General features: G+C 41.1%; 1 protein-coding gene across 1 annotated transcript; it reads right to left on the minus strand.

Annotated features, from left to right (window-relative positions):
- Positions 1–1,972: 1,972 nt before the first annotated feature.
- Positions 1,973–15,783, minus strand: LOC120419263 (eukaryotic translation initiation factor 4B). The gene is made up of 5 exons (XM_039581918.2): positions 15,681–15,783; positions 12,455–13,828; positions 12,302–12,395; positions 12,056–12,233; positions 1,973–3,972 (listed from the first exon to the last, which is right to left on the minus strand). The coding sequence occupies exons 1-5, from the start codon at positions 15,688–15,690 to the stop codon at positions 3,916–3,918; spliced, it is 1,713 nt and encodes a 570-aa protein (XP_039437852.1). The 5' UTR covers positions 15,691–15,783; the 3' UTR covers positions 1,973–3,915.
- Between the last annotated feature and the right edge of the window lie 1,734 nt (positions 15,784–17,517).

Consider the following 17,517-nt stretch of genomic DNA (forward strand, 5'->3'; position numbering starts at 1 on the left):
CTTTTTGCATATTATTTTTCAGATTATGCTTGAAATCTAGTTTTACATTATCCTTCCTGCATTAAAAAAAACACAATCAAATCAAATTATTCGCTCTACAGCATTGCCTTGGCATTCTCGATCAGGGATGCCACATTTGAAGATTTTCGAGCACAGGCTCAATGCTCAAACGTATTGTTTTGCCATGTTATTCGATGATTTTTAATTAAATGAATTACTCATGAAAAAGATAACAATGTTCTGCTTTTTTTGTCAAAGACAGATTTGTAAAATATTATTTTGCCATCAAGTTAAACTCATTTGCGTTTTTGTGATGTGCCCGAAAATCTTCAAATTCTGGCATGCCTGTTCTCGATTGCGAGATTCCTACTCGAAACTAGGTGTTCAAAGGCTTGATTGTTGAGGCAATTGCAAACCTCTTTTTACACCTGAGCTTCCATCCACCCGGGATTCGAACTGACGACCTTTGGACTGCTAGTCCAACTGCCTACCATCGACTCCAGGCAGTACCCAAGGAGACGACTCCTACACCTGGATTGAGCTAACGAACTAACCCTCTAGGTTAGACCGGGGCCAACATTTACTTCCCCGTCCGACGGAAGGCATGGTCTGATGCCTTCGGGACCGTCTGGGATCGAACCCAAGCCGACTGGGTGAGAGGCAACCACGGTTCCTGGTTAAAAATATAATGTTCACTTAAAAAAATACAAGCAATTTTTTGGATGAAAAAAGTAATTTAAAATGCATTTTGCACCCTTCCGCAGTGAAACTGATTTGCAATCATTAGTTTTCAAAATACCTAACCTATCTAATTGACGAAATTATTATTTTTATTTCGCGAGAAAAAACTTATTGCGATACTGTACATGGGAATTTCTAAAAAAATAAAAATACAGTCCAGACTCGATTATCCGAAGGTTTGGACGGGACTTCAGATAATCGAATCACGAACACATTTTTTTCTTTTTCTTGTTTTAAACATCAAATTTGAGTTCTACGACCCCATTTGCTTTTGTCCTCAGCCGCAACTCGGTGTCCAGCTGCTGGGGCAATCTTGCTTTGCTTCCGGTGCAAACCAGAAACGACGGCTTTGTGTGAAGTCGTGTTATACTAACTGAAGGAAAACTTACTGGAGGAAAACTAACTGAAGAAAAACTAAATGGATATTTTATTGAATCTAAGAGGAACTGATAGATCGGATAGAGAACATCAAGGTCTAGTTGAGATAACGCGTCTCGCATCGGGATTTCTGGTGGTCTTCCTCGGGTCAACTTAATTCTGTGAACATGGTGATCCGGACACGCCCATACGAGATAGTCGATGTCCTGATAACACTGCCCATAGTCGCATAAGTTCGTATCACTCATGTTGATACGGTAAAGATGAGCCTTGGACAAGTAATGGTTCGACTTAAGGCGGGACGTCGTTCTGATGAATCCACGCGTCAAGTCCATTCCCTTGAACCAGGCTTTTCTTTGCACCTTAGGTCGTCCCTTGGTTTCGTCGTCCCATTGTTTTTGCCAATCCAGAGGCGCACGCTGCCTCGGGAAACCGTAGCATTCTTGTAGGCTAATTGGCCTTTCAATTACCCGGAATCGTTGTTGTTGGTTCATTAATCCAGTAGACTAAATTGGTCACGAGGCGTATTGCCCATTTTGGGTCGTGTCGTACTTCTAGTTGTCAGCACGTCTTTTCTCGTCTCGGTGTGGTGTAAATCCTGGAGTCTCGGGTACACAAGGGGTTATCCCTATGTCACTCTTCGTGTAGCTTGTGCATGTTCCAGTTTGCCACACCCCTTACAAAAAGCGAAATCGCCTCAACCTTGGAAGGGTACTAGTTTTTGGTACAGGAGTGGTGGAGAGTGCGTTGTCATCAGATGAAGAGGCAGAAACGGTGTGCAAACAGTCTATCCAGAGGTAAACTTATGGGATATTGTGATATTAGTCTGCAATAATCTGAACCCCCTTGCATATTCTCCGTTAGCCTTTTAATTAGTTTATATTTCTGTCTTGCTTTTCTGTTGTGGTTGTTGTTGTTGCTGCCGATGCCGGTTGCACATCGTTTATCCTATTTATAGTATATAGTATGAATACACGCGAATAGTAGGATTGATTCATTACATAAATTCCATTCTGCTGCACCGCGCGCACCCTTTCCAGGAAAAGAAAAATTGTCCTATATACCGTGGTACCGTACCGTAAATGAAGCGCGGGAGATATTACTTGTTGTCGCCGGGCTTCCGCCAGTCTCAGCGACGAGACAATGAGGGGGTTAAATTAACTATTTTTGTTTGCTTTATTTCACTTGCCACTTGTTTGATTATCTATGAAATAAATGTGTATATAAAGAAACTTGGCGTTTGTTTTTATTTATGTTGCATGTGTATAAATGTAATATTTGCAAGATGTGAGCTCCAGCAATTGTAAAAATTATAATAATAACTAAGCCTTGTGGATTTCTGCTTTCTTACTCTTAATTCATCAACGTTTCGCAGCAATGTTTGGAGCAAATCAACTAGGTTGAAGAAAAATCATACAATTACGGCAAATATATATAAATCTCGCTACAGAGGAAAACAATTCTAAACAAACAATAGTAGAAAAAAAACAATACCAAAAAGGAGGGGTGAAAACGTAACTTAGTCAGCACATTTGGAATCATTTTAGGGTTTCTGTTTCGCGTCATATGGTTTTAAAAGATACTGACGCCCACTCTCTTCTAGTCGCACACGATTCTAGTTAGTTAATTTTCCGTTTGTAGTATAGTCTAGCTTACACCGAAACGAACACACTGAAGTAAATCAACGTCGAAAAACTGAAACATTCATAGTTTAATTTATGTGTGTATAATTGTCACACGTCAGGACGCCTGCACGCCACGCTTTCAAAGGGATTTTTCTCGTAATTTTTGCAATATAAGTGTTAGGGTCAGTTTCAAGTTTCCTCTTAATAATCGAGTATTGTTTTGCTATCAAGCTGGATTTCTTATCTCTCTTTGCTTGCAATTCATTAATTTGTGTGTGTGTGTGTGTCCGTGTAAAATTGTCTTATCAAAAAGTGAATGCCATCTAAAACGTCGTCATCACTCTTTCCCTTTCTCCCTCTTCTACGCTCTCCCTCTTGCGCCGGTTCTCCGGCGCCAAGAATCAAACTCCATTTTGTTTATAATTTACCTTAAAAAAGTGTCCTACATTCACCGCATTCATTCCGTCATCATCGTGGAGTCCTTCGCACGGCCACAAAGTCCCACATTACACATTAGTACACAATCAATACACATCGATTAGAATATCCTACAGACTTTTCTCCCTAAGTCGCGCCTAGTTATCTCCTAAAGGTTACAGGTTAGTATCTCGGCTCAGTCGCTCTCCCTCTTACCTTAGTTTTTTTTTAAACTGTTGTTAAATTCGCGCAGATCGAAGATTTGCTCCGGGCGGTGAAGACCGGCCCGACCTTCACCGCCCGCGTGCTCGGCTCCGTCCCGGCGAGGGCAGCCACCGTATCGTCATCGTATGTGTGTGTGTGTGTGCGTGTGTCCGTGTCCGTCCGCCACGGCCCCCCGGTAGGCGGCCCGGCCCTGCCACGTTCACCACAACTCCACCGTTAACCTCACACTTTTATGTCTGTATTTCACACACCGCACCAACACTCTAACCAGGAGAGAACTGAACTTGGGCGCTTAGTGTTCACTTCCGATAAATATTTCGTCGTCGCTTGTTGGTTGGAATTTGATTGGTTAGTAGTCGCCTCCGGCGTAACGTTCTCGTTAAGAATGGGTTCACGCCGTGTCCCTTTGAAAATTTCGTGCGCTGAGAGCTCTTCCCGTTGTGTTTGTTTTCTTTTTCTTTTATAATAACTTGTTGCTTCTTGCTGCTGCTGCTGCTGCTTGATGAGTTCGAAACGCCCGCGTCCTTGTTTAATCATCAACCTCGTCCGCAGACAGTCCCTCAAATGTGTTCTGCATCGATAGATTCTGGGGTTTTGGGGGAATAGGAAAGAAAATATTTACAATTTTGTGCCGGAATATGATCAAAACATGTTAATAGCTATATGCTTAAACAAACAACATTTGTGCAACCCTTCAACGAATCATCCCTGCGGTAACTACTAAGCAGTAGGTCTGGCCGGACATCATACGTCAGAATCCTTAGGCCATCTGTTGCGATTTGATCCAAGTAATAGAGTTATCTAAGCCCGATCTCACGCACACTAGCGCACTATGTCCCATTTATTCAAGTAAATACTGGTAATTCTTATAAGAGAAATCTGCAGAATGCATTTTGCTTTTATGGTTGTAAAAAATATAGAGCGTATTCGAATTTAAAAACACTCAAACGTCAAAACCAGTTGACACACTGATGTTGATATTTAACTCCATTGTTCGCTGATTTCCAAGCACGTGGTTTTTGTGCTTTTGACAGCTGTCAGTCGATCCAATTCAAAAGACTTTTGTTACTATACTGAAATCTAGGCAGAAATCCCAAGCAGTTCTGGGAAATCAGAGGTAATCCGTAACATATTGCCAGTAATCCTGGTAATACCATTCAGACTAGTCAGTAATCCTTGATGCTGGAAACCTCTTGGTACGAGCAAAGAAACCCCTATTTTGAAGCAGGAGCCTGAAAGTAATGAAACTTCTCTGAATCACACAGCTCTGTACATACGTGGTCAGATGCTTGCAAAGATAGCGCTCACCGATTTGCACATTTCGAGTAACGACGCGACCAGGACTATCCCGGAATCACTACATTTGCTCTGGAGTATTATTGGGAGAGGTCTTGCAAATCAACGACTATCCAACACCGAATGAAAGCAGTTTTGAGTGTGGTGAAGGAAATGATAAAGAAAATGAGAATGCAATTTACGACCCACTTTGTTCGGATCTTCAAGATTTGAGTTTCAAAGCAGGAAAAAAAGGTCTCGAAAGTTGGTAACCTTTTTCAACAGACAGCTCCAAAATTTTGCACGTTACGGCAGACAACGTGGATATCATGACCTTCTACGGAACCCAAATGGTAGGATTTCAACGAGGAGGGAGACTTACGGCATACTGACTTATTACAACATATGGGAAGCCGTGCGCGCGTCGTGACGTTTTATGTTTTTGCTCCGCGTTTTTTCGTTTATTCTTTAAGAATTTGAAAAATATTTTTTCAAATGGAATTTTAGTTAACTATAGTTCATTAGTTTGGTCGGCCTTTACGTTTTGTGAGTGATTTGTTGTAGTGCTCACGGTGTCTTGCCGTTTTACGGACTGTTCCGGTTGGAAATCCGGTTTCTTATTGCCCAAGTTCTGTGGACATGACTAATTTTGCATGTAGCTGCTGTGAGGTGTGCTTTTGGTGTGTTATTGAATTTTAGAAGAGGGAGCAAATTCGTGCATTTGTGTGATAATTTGTGAAAAAAAATCATAAAAAAGATAAATAGTGGAGTAAGTTGTCTAAGCTGAGTGAGCGAAGTCCACGGAAGAACGTTGCCTGGGGTGATGTAACTTGGTCAGCTTTTGCTGGATGGTTATAGTGATTACAACGCCTGCTGAGATTTCAAGTTGTCGGGCGATAAACCGACCAAAGTGGATTACGATGGCAGATCTTTTGTCAAGCTGCTTGAAGAAGTTTTTTTTTTTTTTTGTTTTGAAATGGGTGTCAACTCCGGTGTCCGAGAATACGCGGTTCGAAAATTTTGAAAAAATGTTCGTGTTGTTGTGTTCTTCGAATGAACGATAGTGCTAGATTTCGGTACGGTTGTGGTGGGTTCCTGCGATGTTCTTGCAGATTTTATGATGACCTGTAACATCCGACGGGAGTCATCAATTGCGGTTGACATCTTCAAGCTACAACGCCCTTATCGTTTTGGTCAAGTCCAATGCGACTGTAATCGGTGCCGGTTTGACGGATGATTCTGCTTTTCGGGTGAGAAACTTCCAATTGGAAATATGGAGCAGCCGTAGCTGACTGGTTACGGTGTTCGCTTTGTAAGCGAATGATCCTGGGTTCGATTCCCATCTGCTCCAAACGAGAAAATTCAGGAAATATGAATTTTTGAAACACTAAACATGAACAAAAAAATAAAGTCGGGGTTCGATCCCCCGTCCTTTGGATTGGTAGAATTAGGAATACTATTACTACAAACTAAATACGTGCTGAGTCTTTGTCCATTTGACAAGGACTCGGAAGTTCTAAATAACGTTTGAATCCGATTGACGCAAACGTTCTTTAGAGCGGGGCTTGTCGATTCAAGCTGAGGTACCTCGCGCACGGCTAGCCTGCGTAGAAATGGGTCACCGAAGCTCGGCAGAGCTAACACTTGCCAAATGCCTATGCGAGTTATTTGCATGTATGGAATGTGAAATCTAAAATACATGGAAACAACTCAATTTGTAAGAAGTGACCGCGTGGTCCCGTTTGGTTGGTTGCACACACACACACACTGACTTATTACAACATATGGTGGAAGCTGATTTTACAGGTGCAAAATCATCCCCCAGGTTTGTCGATCCACCGAATCTTGATTGGTGTACTCATTCAAGCACATCGAATGTATTTGACAATCTTGGAACCCAATCAAAGATCAAAGACATTCTTTTTCGAATGACCCGGATATCCGGTTACAAGGCCGGATGGAGTGAATGTAATAGATGTCGGACGGAGTACAAGCCAAAACTGTCTGTTATAGGATACATGAATATGATTTTACATCAGTGGTTCTCAACCTTTGTTGATCCATTTCCCCCTTGGCTGAATTACAGGAACAACATTCCCCCCAACTAATGGGTATCATTGCACAAATGTCATAATTTTGGTATTAATGTTTGAGAGAACTTTACATTTTTCACAACATTACATTTTTTCTTCACTCGCAACAATTTACACGTACTTGCAGCATTTCTATGTCTAATGGAATGCAAAAGCTTTTTTTAATAATCTTTTTATAAATCTGGAGTTTTTTTTTTTGAAAAGGTCCAATAAACCAAATTTCCAGTTTTTGCTTTTTGGGTGTTTTTGAAACCGCCTTGAGTCAGGGGTGTTGAAAAACACCAAAAAAGCAAAAACTCAAAATTTGGTTTATTGGACCTTTAAAAAAAAAACTCCAGAAATGTTCCTGTATGTTGCAATATTGCAGACACTAACAGTTTTATTTTTTATCAATCACAGGCAGAAATCATGACTGATATTGACTGAAAAAGACCAAAAAGACGTCAAATAATTTTTACAAAAACTAATATTTGATGCTCGATTATTTTTTAAAGTAATAGGATTTTGCCCAAAAAGATGCAAAAACTCCCAGAAAATAATTTAAATAATGTTTGCAAAAAAAAAAAACTAATAAACGCAAAACTTCACAAATATATTTTATCAAAAGCTTCCCAGTTTAAAAAATACCTAAACTGAATAAAAACAGAGCAAATTTTACATAAAATAAAAATATTTTCAAAAAATTCTCATTTTGAAAGGAAATAAAAATTAGCTTGAATTTATTTAAAAACTATTACATTTGACTCTCTGGCTGTCGATCTTCTCGATATCAATAATTCTCCATCTATCGATGAATTCTTCAGTCCCTTCAATCTGCATACTTCAATTGGGTACTAAAGCCCTATGTTAATTTTTATGTATAACGGTAAAAAACACGATTAAAAACCATTTCTAATCACTTTTTTCATTTTAATGTAAAATAAAAATTTTGACAAGACAAAATTTTTTCGATGGATCAACTATGGTCCCCTTGGAACAAGCTGTCAAATAGGAGCTTTTCTGTCAAGAAGGGCCGCGAGGTTAATTTTTCAAAATTTATTTAAAAATCCATTTTAAACTCTTTGTGGTCGTACAAAGGGTCATTGCACTCAGAAGAATAAGCTTTATTGCTGTAAACAATAATATCAGCAATCTAAGCTTCACTTTAGGACCCAATTATCTTCATTCCTCGATATTTTCCCTTGCTTGAAGGATCTCTTCCTCGACGGCCCCTTGGATTCTGTTTGCTTTAAAAATCTCTTCCGGTTGTCAATAATTTCACTTTCTCATGGCTTGGATAGACATTTTTCTTGGCGAAACGAAGCTTTGAAGGGTGTTTGACACTAGTTTGTTTTTGTTTGATGGACGTTGCCATGATTCTCTCCCATAGCTGGATATCAAGAAAAAAAAATTTCAATCGAGTCTTCATTTTGCATCGTTCTGTAAACTGATGATTCTCTTCCTCGACGGTCCCTTGGATATTGAGTTATCTAAGCCCAACCTCACACACACTAGTGCACCATTTGTTTTGCTGGTCGGTACAAAATTTAACCTCAATCTTTTTCGTGTACGTATACGCAATACATGCGCACGTAGATAACTCTATTGACAACCAAAGAGTCAACTGTACTAAAGCTGATTTTTGAAATTTATAACAAAATATGCTCATGTTTAAAATAATGTGAAAATTCACAAAAAATATTTATGAAATTCCATTCTCCAAAAATTGCTCATGTTTGAGAGAATGCAAATATTGTACGATCAGTACCTTGCTGGACTCGGTCGTTGGAAATGACTGTCGGCTCAACGACCGACGAAATAGGCGGCGGGCCAGATGCGGGCATAAAAATGTCAAAAAATCTCTCCCTCTCACTTCGTCTCACCATCCAGCTGCAGCTTTGTTGACAAACAAACGGAGCACGCGGTTGCGTGATGGCGGCATCCAGCCAGAATTAGGGGTGATCATGTGGTTAAAAATGAAACTTTTTTTTCAAGAAAAATAATATTTTTTCGACTGAATAAAAAAATTGCGAGCATGTTCAACAATCATTGCTGATGTCGGAAAAGTGATTAAAAATCTAAATTTCAATCCATATTATTTCTATAACTTGAACTTTTTCACTCCAATTGAGAAACCCTAAGTCTATCCACGACCGTTTCCAATGACCGTGAGAAGATGCCAAAAAATCCACAATATAAAAAAAAATGATGGTATTATTCAGAACAATTTCAGGGAGTTTTCTATTATTTTCGATAAACTTTTTTGAATTTAAGTTTTTGTCAGCTATATTTTTGAAACACCTGCAAAGATCCTGCAAGAATCTAAAGAAATGAAAATTGCTATTATATCTTATCACAGACATTCCCATATAATTCAAATATATGGCGGTGAACTTCAAAAGTTATAAAAATACCAGTCTTCCCGAAACGCACGCACGCCGTTTTCAGTGCAGATTAACCTCAAACACACCAGACTACCATGTTCGAGTTCTCCCCGCACGGCGCACTCAAGTTTACACGCGGTGTAAACACGGGGTGCACACCTCGGGTACAATGCCGTGCGAGCGAAGAGCGTATAAAGAGACGAAAAAATGACTGCTTCTCACTCTCTCTGTGGCAAACACTGTAGTGTGACTGCAGCGGAGAATGAAACACCACTTTACAGCAGAGGGAGCGTGAGGGAAATATTTTTGTCTCTTTTTTGCGTCGTCGGCCTGCACGGGGTTTGTACCCGAGGTGCAAGGTTCGGTTTAAACTTGAGAAAACAGAGAACGCGGTTGAACGCGGTGCACGGGGATCACTGAAAAATACCAACAAAGATTTATATTTGAGCATGAGCATGAGCATGAGAGATCACCCATGGTTGCCCCTCCGTTGCTGAACAGAACCGTAATATCCTTTCAGCACTACTGATTATAGGCTTCGACGATCTAGTGGTGTTTCCCTTATCAACAGCATGTATGAATGCGCTGAAAAGATAAAACACCATGATTGCTAAAGCTAGATCAGTTGCGAATAGGTAACAGTCATTGGCCACCAACGGCGCCCGCCATGTCAGTTTGTAGACCTCGATTTTAAGGGACGGGAATGTTAGTTAGCGCAGGTTGCTACTAGGGCAGCTGATTTACTCTGTGCTTACACCCCACAAGCGCCAGGAACCTGAAAATTTGTTAGAAGGACAGGGTGTTTGGTCAGGATTCATCATAGAAGATGATGATGCGACCCAAAATCATAGTGTTTGTTGAACGGTATTTTGTATTATTCTCAAGGCAAGCAATCGGATGCTGCGGATGAGACATTTCCCGTTTATCTGTTGTTAAATTTTAAATGAAATGGTTTAGTCTTAGACAGCCGGCTGTGGAAAGATAGAACCAAAATCATTTGAAATTAATGAATGAAGGATTGAACAGTGCAATTTTTAACTTATGATTTTACGAGTTTTAAATGATTGATGTTTAGTGAGGTACTGGTTAACGTTGCGAACGACGAGTTACAATGTTTATCGAGCTGAAATGGTATGATAGGGGTTTGTTGTTGTTGCACACCGACAACGGACGCAAAAAAATTGCGACCCAACGAAAAGGCATCGCCCCAACAAAGATTTATATTTCTACAAAAACACATTGGATTTCTATTACATCTTCAATCCTCCCCAAGAATGGCCAGATCCCCCCCAAGGGGAAATTCCTCACCGGTTGAGAAACATTGTTTTACGATTAAACAAGGTATGTAGATTAGAAAAGGTAAGGCGGGAATTCGCAGCTGTCAAAATAGTTAGCACGAAACCCGGATTTCATATGGAGAATTTCAGAAAACTGAAAATTTGACCATTTTCCGGCCAAATTTCTCCGTATTTTTTCTATGTATTGTAAGCATGCCAAACTGAACCGAAAAACGCGTTCAGTAGAATTTATTTATATTTATATTTTTGTTTTAATTGCGTATTTCAGTTCAGTTTGGCATGCTTAACAACCCCACAGAAAAAATATCCAGTGAAATTTGGCTGGAAAATGGTCAAATTTTCACTTTTCTGAAATTCTCCATATGAAATCCGGGTTTCGTGCTAACTACCTAACTATTTTGACAGCTTTCAAACTTGCCTTACCTTACTTACTAATCTACATACCTTGACGATTAAACACAATTTTGATCTCGGATGCATTTCTGTTGGAAATAAGCTTAGCAAAAAGCAATGGTCCTCACAACTGAAAACTGATTAAGCTCTATACTGCAAGCTAACTGAGATTCGCTGGGGTGAATTTTGTGAGAGTAATCGGACAGCATAGGTCTGGCACAGGTCTGGAAGAGGTGTTGAAAATGCTGTGAACTAGCAAACTTACTTTGCGCTTCCCTAACGCTGGCGTTAACTTCAAGTACATAGAATGCATAAAATTGGTCACCGAAAAAGCGCTTCTCTAACACGGACGTGAACTTAAAGTACTTACAATGCGTATAAAGTTTATGGAATCTACACAGAAAAAAAAACAATTCTCGAAATCGTGAATTAAATTCACAAGTGCGAGAACCACGAAGGAATTTATTCATGAGTATGGTGCATTTGCACTATAAACGTGAATATATTCCTTCGTGGTTCTCGCACTTGTGAATTTAATTCACGATTTCGAGAATTGATTTTTTTTTTTCTGTGTAAGACACATCACTGAAACACATGTTAGCACAAATTCTACACTAAAATTTCAATTACATTGAGTAAAGCGCAGCCCAGTTAGCGGCGATTTACAAATTTATTGTCCATACCATTGCATTGATGTGATTTTGGTTAGCAAGCAGTTATTCACTAGATTTTTTATAGATGTTTAATCTTAATGATTTTCTCCTATGCTTTGACATGTTTTGATGGACGACTTGACATGCTTTCTTCAGGCTAGAAATCATTTGCCGGATTTCACTATCAGTTTTTCTAGCCAACAAAAAATAAAAATAAAAAGATTACTGGGATAACCATGACCAAACAATGACTTTTTTTTGTTGACTAAATAATTGAGATTTAAATCTGGAAATGGATTTCAGTTCAGAAGAAAAGATATCTGCTTAGAAGACGTTTTTAAAGCATTCGCTTTTTTCGGATTTGATTGCTAAAACTATCATTACAATGCATGGATTTATTTATTATTTGGCTACATATAAAAAAAAGAAAAAATTCCACATTCTTCACAGTCTGAAATGTACGCTTCATCAATTCTATACAAAGTTTTTAGAGCATCAGTTCGACCGGCTCCGTCCAAAAAAGAGTCCCCCCAAAGATCGTCAACAAACACAAAAGTAAAAACAACATCAAACTCCATTCTAGCAAACACTTACCGGTCCAGTCGGTTCCTGGAATTTTGGCATACGCTCCTCGATCGGTTTCGCCTCGCTCGGCTTTGCCGCGTGCTCGCGATCGTCCGCCCGGGGCCCATCTGGCCGGCGGTCACGCTGATCGCGGTCTCCGGCCCGGAAGCCGCCACGATCGCCACCACGGTCACCGCGATCGTTTGGTCTAGAAGGGGAGGATAAATCACTTTATGTTAAGTTCTGTGGAAGCAGATTGACAATGGGAAAACTCACCGGTTAAAGTCACGTCTGTTGTCTCTCATGTTACGATTGTCCCGGCGATCTCGGTTGTCACGATCGCGGTTGTCTGAGAAGTTGGAGTAATCATCTGGAAGCGTTGTTCGATTTAGTTTTAAGTCATAGCAAACAAACCTCTCCCCAACTCACCGTTTCGCTTGGTGTACCTCCGCGAGGGCGACTGTGCGCGGTCCTTCTGGTCGCTGGGTTCGCTGCGCACCCGCCAGTTTGAGATGACTTCCTCCTTCTTGGCTGTGGTCGTTCCCTCGGAATGTTCATCGCCGGCCTCGTCCTTGCTGGGGTCGGACTTTTCCTTGCCTTCGTCCTCTTCGGCAGCGCTGGCAGCAGCGGCGGCGGCAGCCTCTGCGGCCGCGGCCTTACGTTGCCGTTCCTTCTCCTGCAGACGCTCCTCGATTTCGCGCAGTTTGGCTGCGGTGTCTACGGGCTTGGCGTCGCCAAACAGTTTTGCTGCGGGTACGGGGGTTGGCTTGGGGCGGGGCTCGGCCTGTTCTTCGTTTTCTTTGTCTTCCTGGGACTTGGGGTCCGGGCTAACGTCCCGCTCGGAACCTTCCGGCTCCGACTCGGGCTTGGGTTTCTCTGGCAGGGGCAGCGTGCGTGGCTGGAGGACCAGCTTGGGGCGTTCCATGGGGGGTTCCATCTCGCGACGACCTCCACGTTCGCCCGAACGGTCAGGTCCCCGACGGAAACCTCCGCGATCTCCAACGCGCTCCGCACCTCCACGGTCGAAGCCTCGCCGGCTGGACGGTGGTGACGAGGGCGCCGCTTGTGCAGGACGATCTCCGAGTCGCCAGTTGCCGCCGGCACCACCTTCCGATGATCCGTATCGGCTTCCCCGTTCCGAGTCACCACCGCGTTCGCCGCCATCGCGATCTCCACGGTCTCGGTTGTAGCTGTTGTACGGCCGGCGTTGTCCCTGGTCACGCTCAATACGTGGTGCGTCGCGCCAGTTGCCCATCGGCCGGTCCGAATCTCCGCCGTAGTTGTCATTGTTGTACCGGTTGTTGCGCTGGTTCCGGTTGCGGTCACCCTCGCTCGAGAAGTCAATCCGAATGCGACGTCCGTTCAGCATCGGTTCCGGAATGGACAGCGCGTCGATCAGATCCTGACGTTTGCCAAACTCCACGTAGCCGAATCCTCTCAACCGGCCGGATTCGCTATCGTCGCGGGGTAGCCGCAGCGACACAATCTCCATTCCATCGAAAAACACGTACACGTCCTCTTCGTTCAGATCGTATGGCAGGTTGGACATGTACGCCTGGAAGGGCCCATTTTGCGGCACGGTGTCGTCGTTCAACAGCCGGGTGGCGCGCGGTGCCGTCGGCAGCGCAATCATCTGCGTGCGCATCGGGCGATCGTCGTCGTCATCGTCGCACTCGTCAGCCCAGTCGCGGGGCTTGACCGGCACGGCGACCTGCACCTGCGAGGCCAGCGCCGCGTTTCCATCGGTCAAGAACTCCCCGAGCGAGATCGTGCTCTTCTTGGAAGTCTTCTTCCCTTTTTTTCCTGACAAGTTGTAAAGAAAAATGTTCGTTTATTTTACTGAGGTAGCTTTATTTGGTCACTTCTAGTACGGACTTCACGTAACACCTAAAAATCCCTCCCTAACTTGGCTTTAAAATCTTGTCTTGTTAACGACGTAAACGAGCTTACATGTTCTATATTCATATTCTAGAGAAATCAACCATTATTGGAGTTTCGTATAGTATCGTATAGATTTCGGCATATCACTCACATGATGTGAAAGCAGGATGTTCTCGAAATAGTCTATAGAAGTGTCATTCAAACTGCAAACATTGACGTTTTTCACCATATCATTGCATTAAAGTGGTTTCAACTTTATATGAACGACGATTTGATTATTCTAAAAGCCATCTTAAAATCAATTGAGAGTATCTATCACCGTTCGACATCCTTTCTGCAATCGTTCGTCACTATCTGTCTGTTCTGTCACTATCTCGTGCACAATTGTTGTTACTTTTCGGTCAGTCTGTGGTTTTAACTCAAGAACAAATTATTTAAAATGGAGTATGGAGAGAGATTTACATGTTTCTTTATTATCTTGCAGCAGTCACAATACTATCCGATGACTTTGTCACCTTTTCATCGTTATTCTATAGATTTCTGAAAAGCACACATTTTAAAATCAATTGACTGTTTGACATAATTTCTGCCATCGTTTGCCAAGAAGTGAGCTTTTTATTTTGAATCAATCGATTGTTGCTACTTTAAGACAATTTTCCAAGGATTTCTTGGATTGTTCCATACAGTTGGAGAAACATTCACATTGGTACAATTCGAATTTCTCAGTTATGATGGCTTATGGCAGACATCATAAATAAATTAAATTCGAATTAAAAATCGTTTTCCCTCCCTAATTTGCCCCAAATTTTCCCGATACTGTTAGCTACCGAAAATGATGCCATGATAGGTTGGCCCTTTAACTAGGCCACCGGTGTTACACGCCGCGTCCGTCACGCACCGCAGGTAATCCATACTCCATTCATAAAACTTTATCGATTGGTTCGTGTGTGTGCCGAGTTGCTGGGGTGAGAGAAGCCACCATTAGTCTCTCTACAAATCTGGCACCACTTCTATCCTTTTTTTTTTCGTTCTCCCTCTTTTTCCCATCTTCGCCACGATGTGGCTGCGTGGTACAAAATCATACCAGTGAATGAGACGGAAAGGGGATTTAAAAAAAAGGAGTGAGAAAGAGAGAGAGAGTGACGTGATTGATAAAGGAATCGAGAAGAAGGCACGCATCAAGTACAAGAGGAAGAAACGCTCTCGTAGTAGGCGCTTGGCGACTGCGCGCGCCTTTTTGGATGGCATTTTTTTTGCTGTGGCCTCCTCCTTGAAATTGAGGTCGGCCCCCCTCGATTTCTTGTAAGTGCATCCCAAGTGCATTCAGGGTCGCCTTTTGTGTGAGCTGCTGTTGCAATCAGTCGCACGTCACACAAAAAGGCAATCCAGACAAGATTCCCAGTAAAATCATAAAGAAAGTTCCGCCAAGATTACGGATTATGAATCATTTCCTTGACTTGGCTCCGGCGGTGAGAGCGAGCCAACCAACACCCTCCACGAACAAAACCCATCCCGCTCTGGCGCGCAGCCATTTGCCGGGGAGCGAGCGAGGAGGGGCATCTTGGAAAAAGATTTCGCCACGCGGTTATTTTGTCACTTTTACTTCCATTATTCGGCCGAGGAACGGCACTTTCGGGCCCACTTTTCGACCCCGTCCCCACACCACCAAGGCCAAATTTCACCGAAATCGCGTCCCCCACAACTCCCACCACACCCGACACCGAATTTCAGCCACTTTCGACGCACCAAAATCACCAAAAAATGCGAAAATTACCTGACGACATCGCGATGGTGGTAAACTTTGCTCACAGAAACTGTAATGAAAGGGCGAGCTTTTTCTCTTTTCACTGCGAGTCGACGACGAGTTCGAGTTTGACACTGACAGAAGTGTTTGACTTTTCGCGGGCGGCGCGCAGCGCAGGCAGATTCGCGCGAGCTCTCTCTCTGTTGCTGCTCTGTTCTGGCTAATGACAGGAAGGCGCATGCTAGAAAGGGAAAGAGAATCAGAGAACTGTCAAACAGGGGTGGGTTTGAATGGGGGTTCGGGTGGGTTTACACTACCTTCTTAAAGTACGGTATGCAGATCGGAAGGAACGCGGTCAAGAAATGTTGCGTGAATGACAATGACCCTTTATAGACCACATAGAGTTTAAAATGGATTTTTAAATCAACTTGGAAAAATTAACCTCACGGTCCTTCTTGACAGAAAAGTTATAAACAAAAATGAATTATTGAGAAATCAATACTTTAAAATTTCTTAATAAAATAAGAAAATTAGAAATTTATAAATTCTAAAGCTAGACAAACTAAAATTATAAAATTATGAATTATGTAATAATGCAATAATTAAATAAGGAAATTAACAAATTCAGAAATTAGGATGTCAAGAAAATTGAGGAATTAAGAAATAAGACAATTTTGAAATTAGTAAATAAGGATGTTAGTCAATTAGGAAATAAAGAAACACAGAAATTAGGAAGTTAGGAAATAGGGATTTTAGCAAATTAAGAAATAAGGAAGTTAGGAAATTATGAAATAAGGATGTAAAGAAATTAGGAAAATAAAGAAATTCGGAAATTGAGAAATTTAGGAAATTTAAGAAATTAGGATATGAGGAAATAAGGAAATCAGAAACTTATGAAATTAGGTAATTAGGAAATTTCGAGGGAAATTTGGTAATAATCAGGAAATTAAAAAATTAAGAAATTAGAGAATTTGAAAATTAAGAAATTAGGATGTTAGGAAATTAGGAAATAAGGAAATACGGAAATTAAGAAATACGGAAGTTAGGAAATAAGGAAATAAGGATGTAAGGAAAGCAGAAAATTTGGTAATTAGGAAATTAGAAAATTCGTAAATAAGGATGTTAGAAAATTAGGAAATAAGGAAATTAGGAAGCTAGGAAATTTAGTAATTAGGAAATTAAGAAAATAGGAAATTTTAATGCAAGGATTTTTATAAATTAGGAAATCAGGAAATAAAGGAATAAGGAAATTTGAAAATTAGGAAGTTAGGAAATTTGGAAATAGGTAAACAATAAAAAGGACTGGTACAAATAATTAAAAATGTTTTCTTAATTCTTGAATTCTTAAATTCATAAATTCTTAAATTCTTAAGGGGTTAAATACATGTAGAAAATCACCAAATTTCATGTTACAGAAAATTTATTCAATCCACTAAAAAGATGATTTTCAATCACACCTGAAGGTTTTATGAAGATATTAGATGATTAAACTGAGTAAGAGACGATTTAAGATCAAAATTTTGCCATGCGCAAAGCGGCCTGTCAAACTTTGTGAGCGTTTTTCTCAAAACACCGAGTTGATTTACCGGTGCCACGATATCTCGAGATGGGATGAACCAGGTTGGCTGAAATTTGAGGTGAAGACTCCCAAGACATATCCTGTGTGCATGACGAAGCCCGATTTTTAAATTTTGCTTTTGTAAAAAATACAAAAATCAAATACTGACGATTTTTTATATGAAAAAAAAATTATTTTTATCTTTTTTTTAAATAAACTTTTTGAAAATCGGCCTTCGTCATGCACACGGGAATAGTTTGACGAGTCTTCACCAAAATTTTGAGCCGATTTGGTCAGAGCAGTGTTGAG

The sequence above is a fragment of the Culex pipiens genome, chromosome 1 (genome assembly GCF_016801865.2).
Source record: "Culex pipiens pallens isolate TS chromosome 1, TS_CPP_V2, whole genome shotgun sequence".
Taxonomy (NCBI): Eukaryota; Metazoa; Arthropoda; class Insecta; order Diptera; family Culicidae; genus Culex; species Culex pipiens.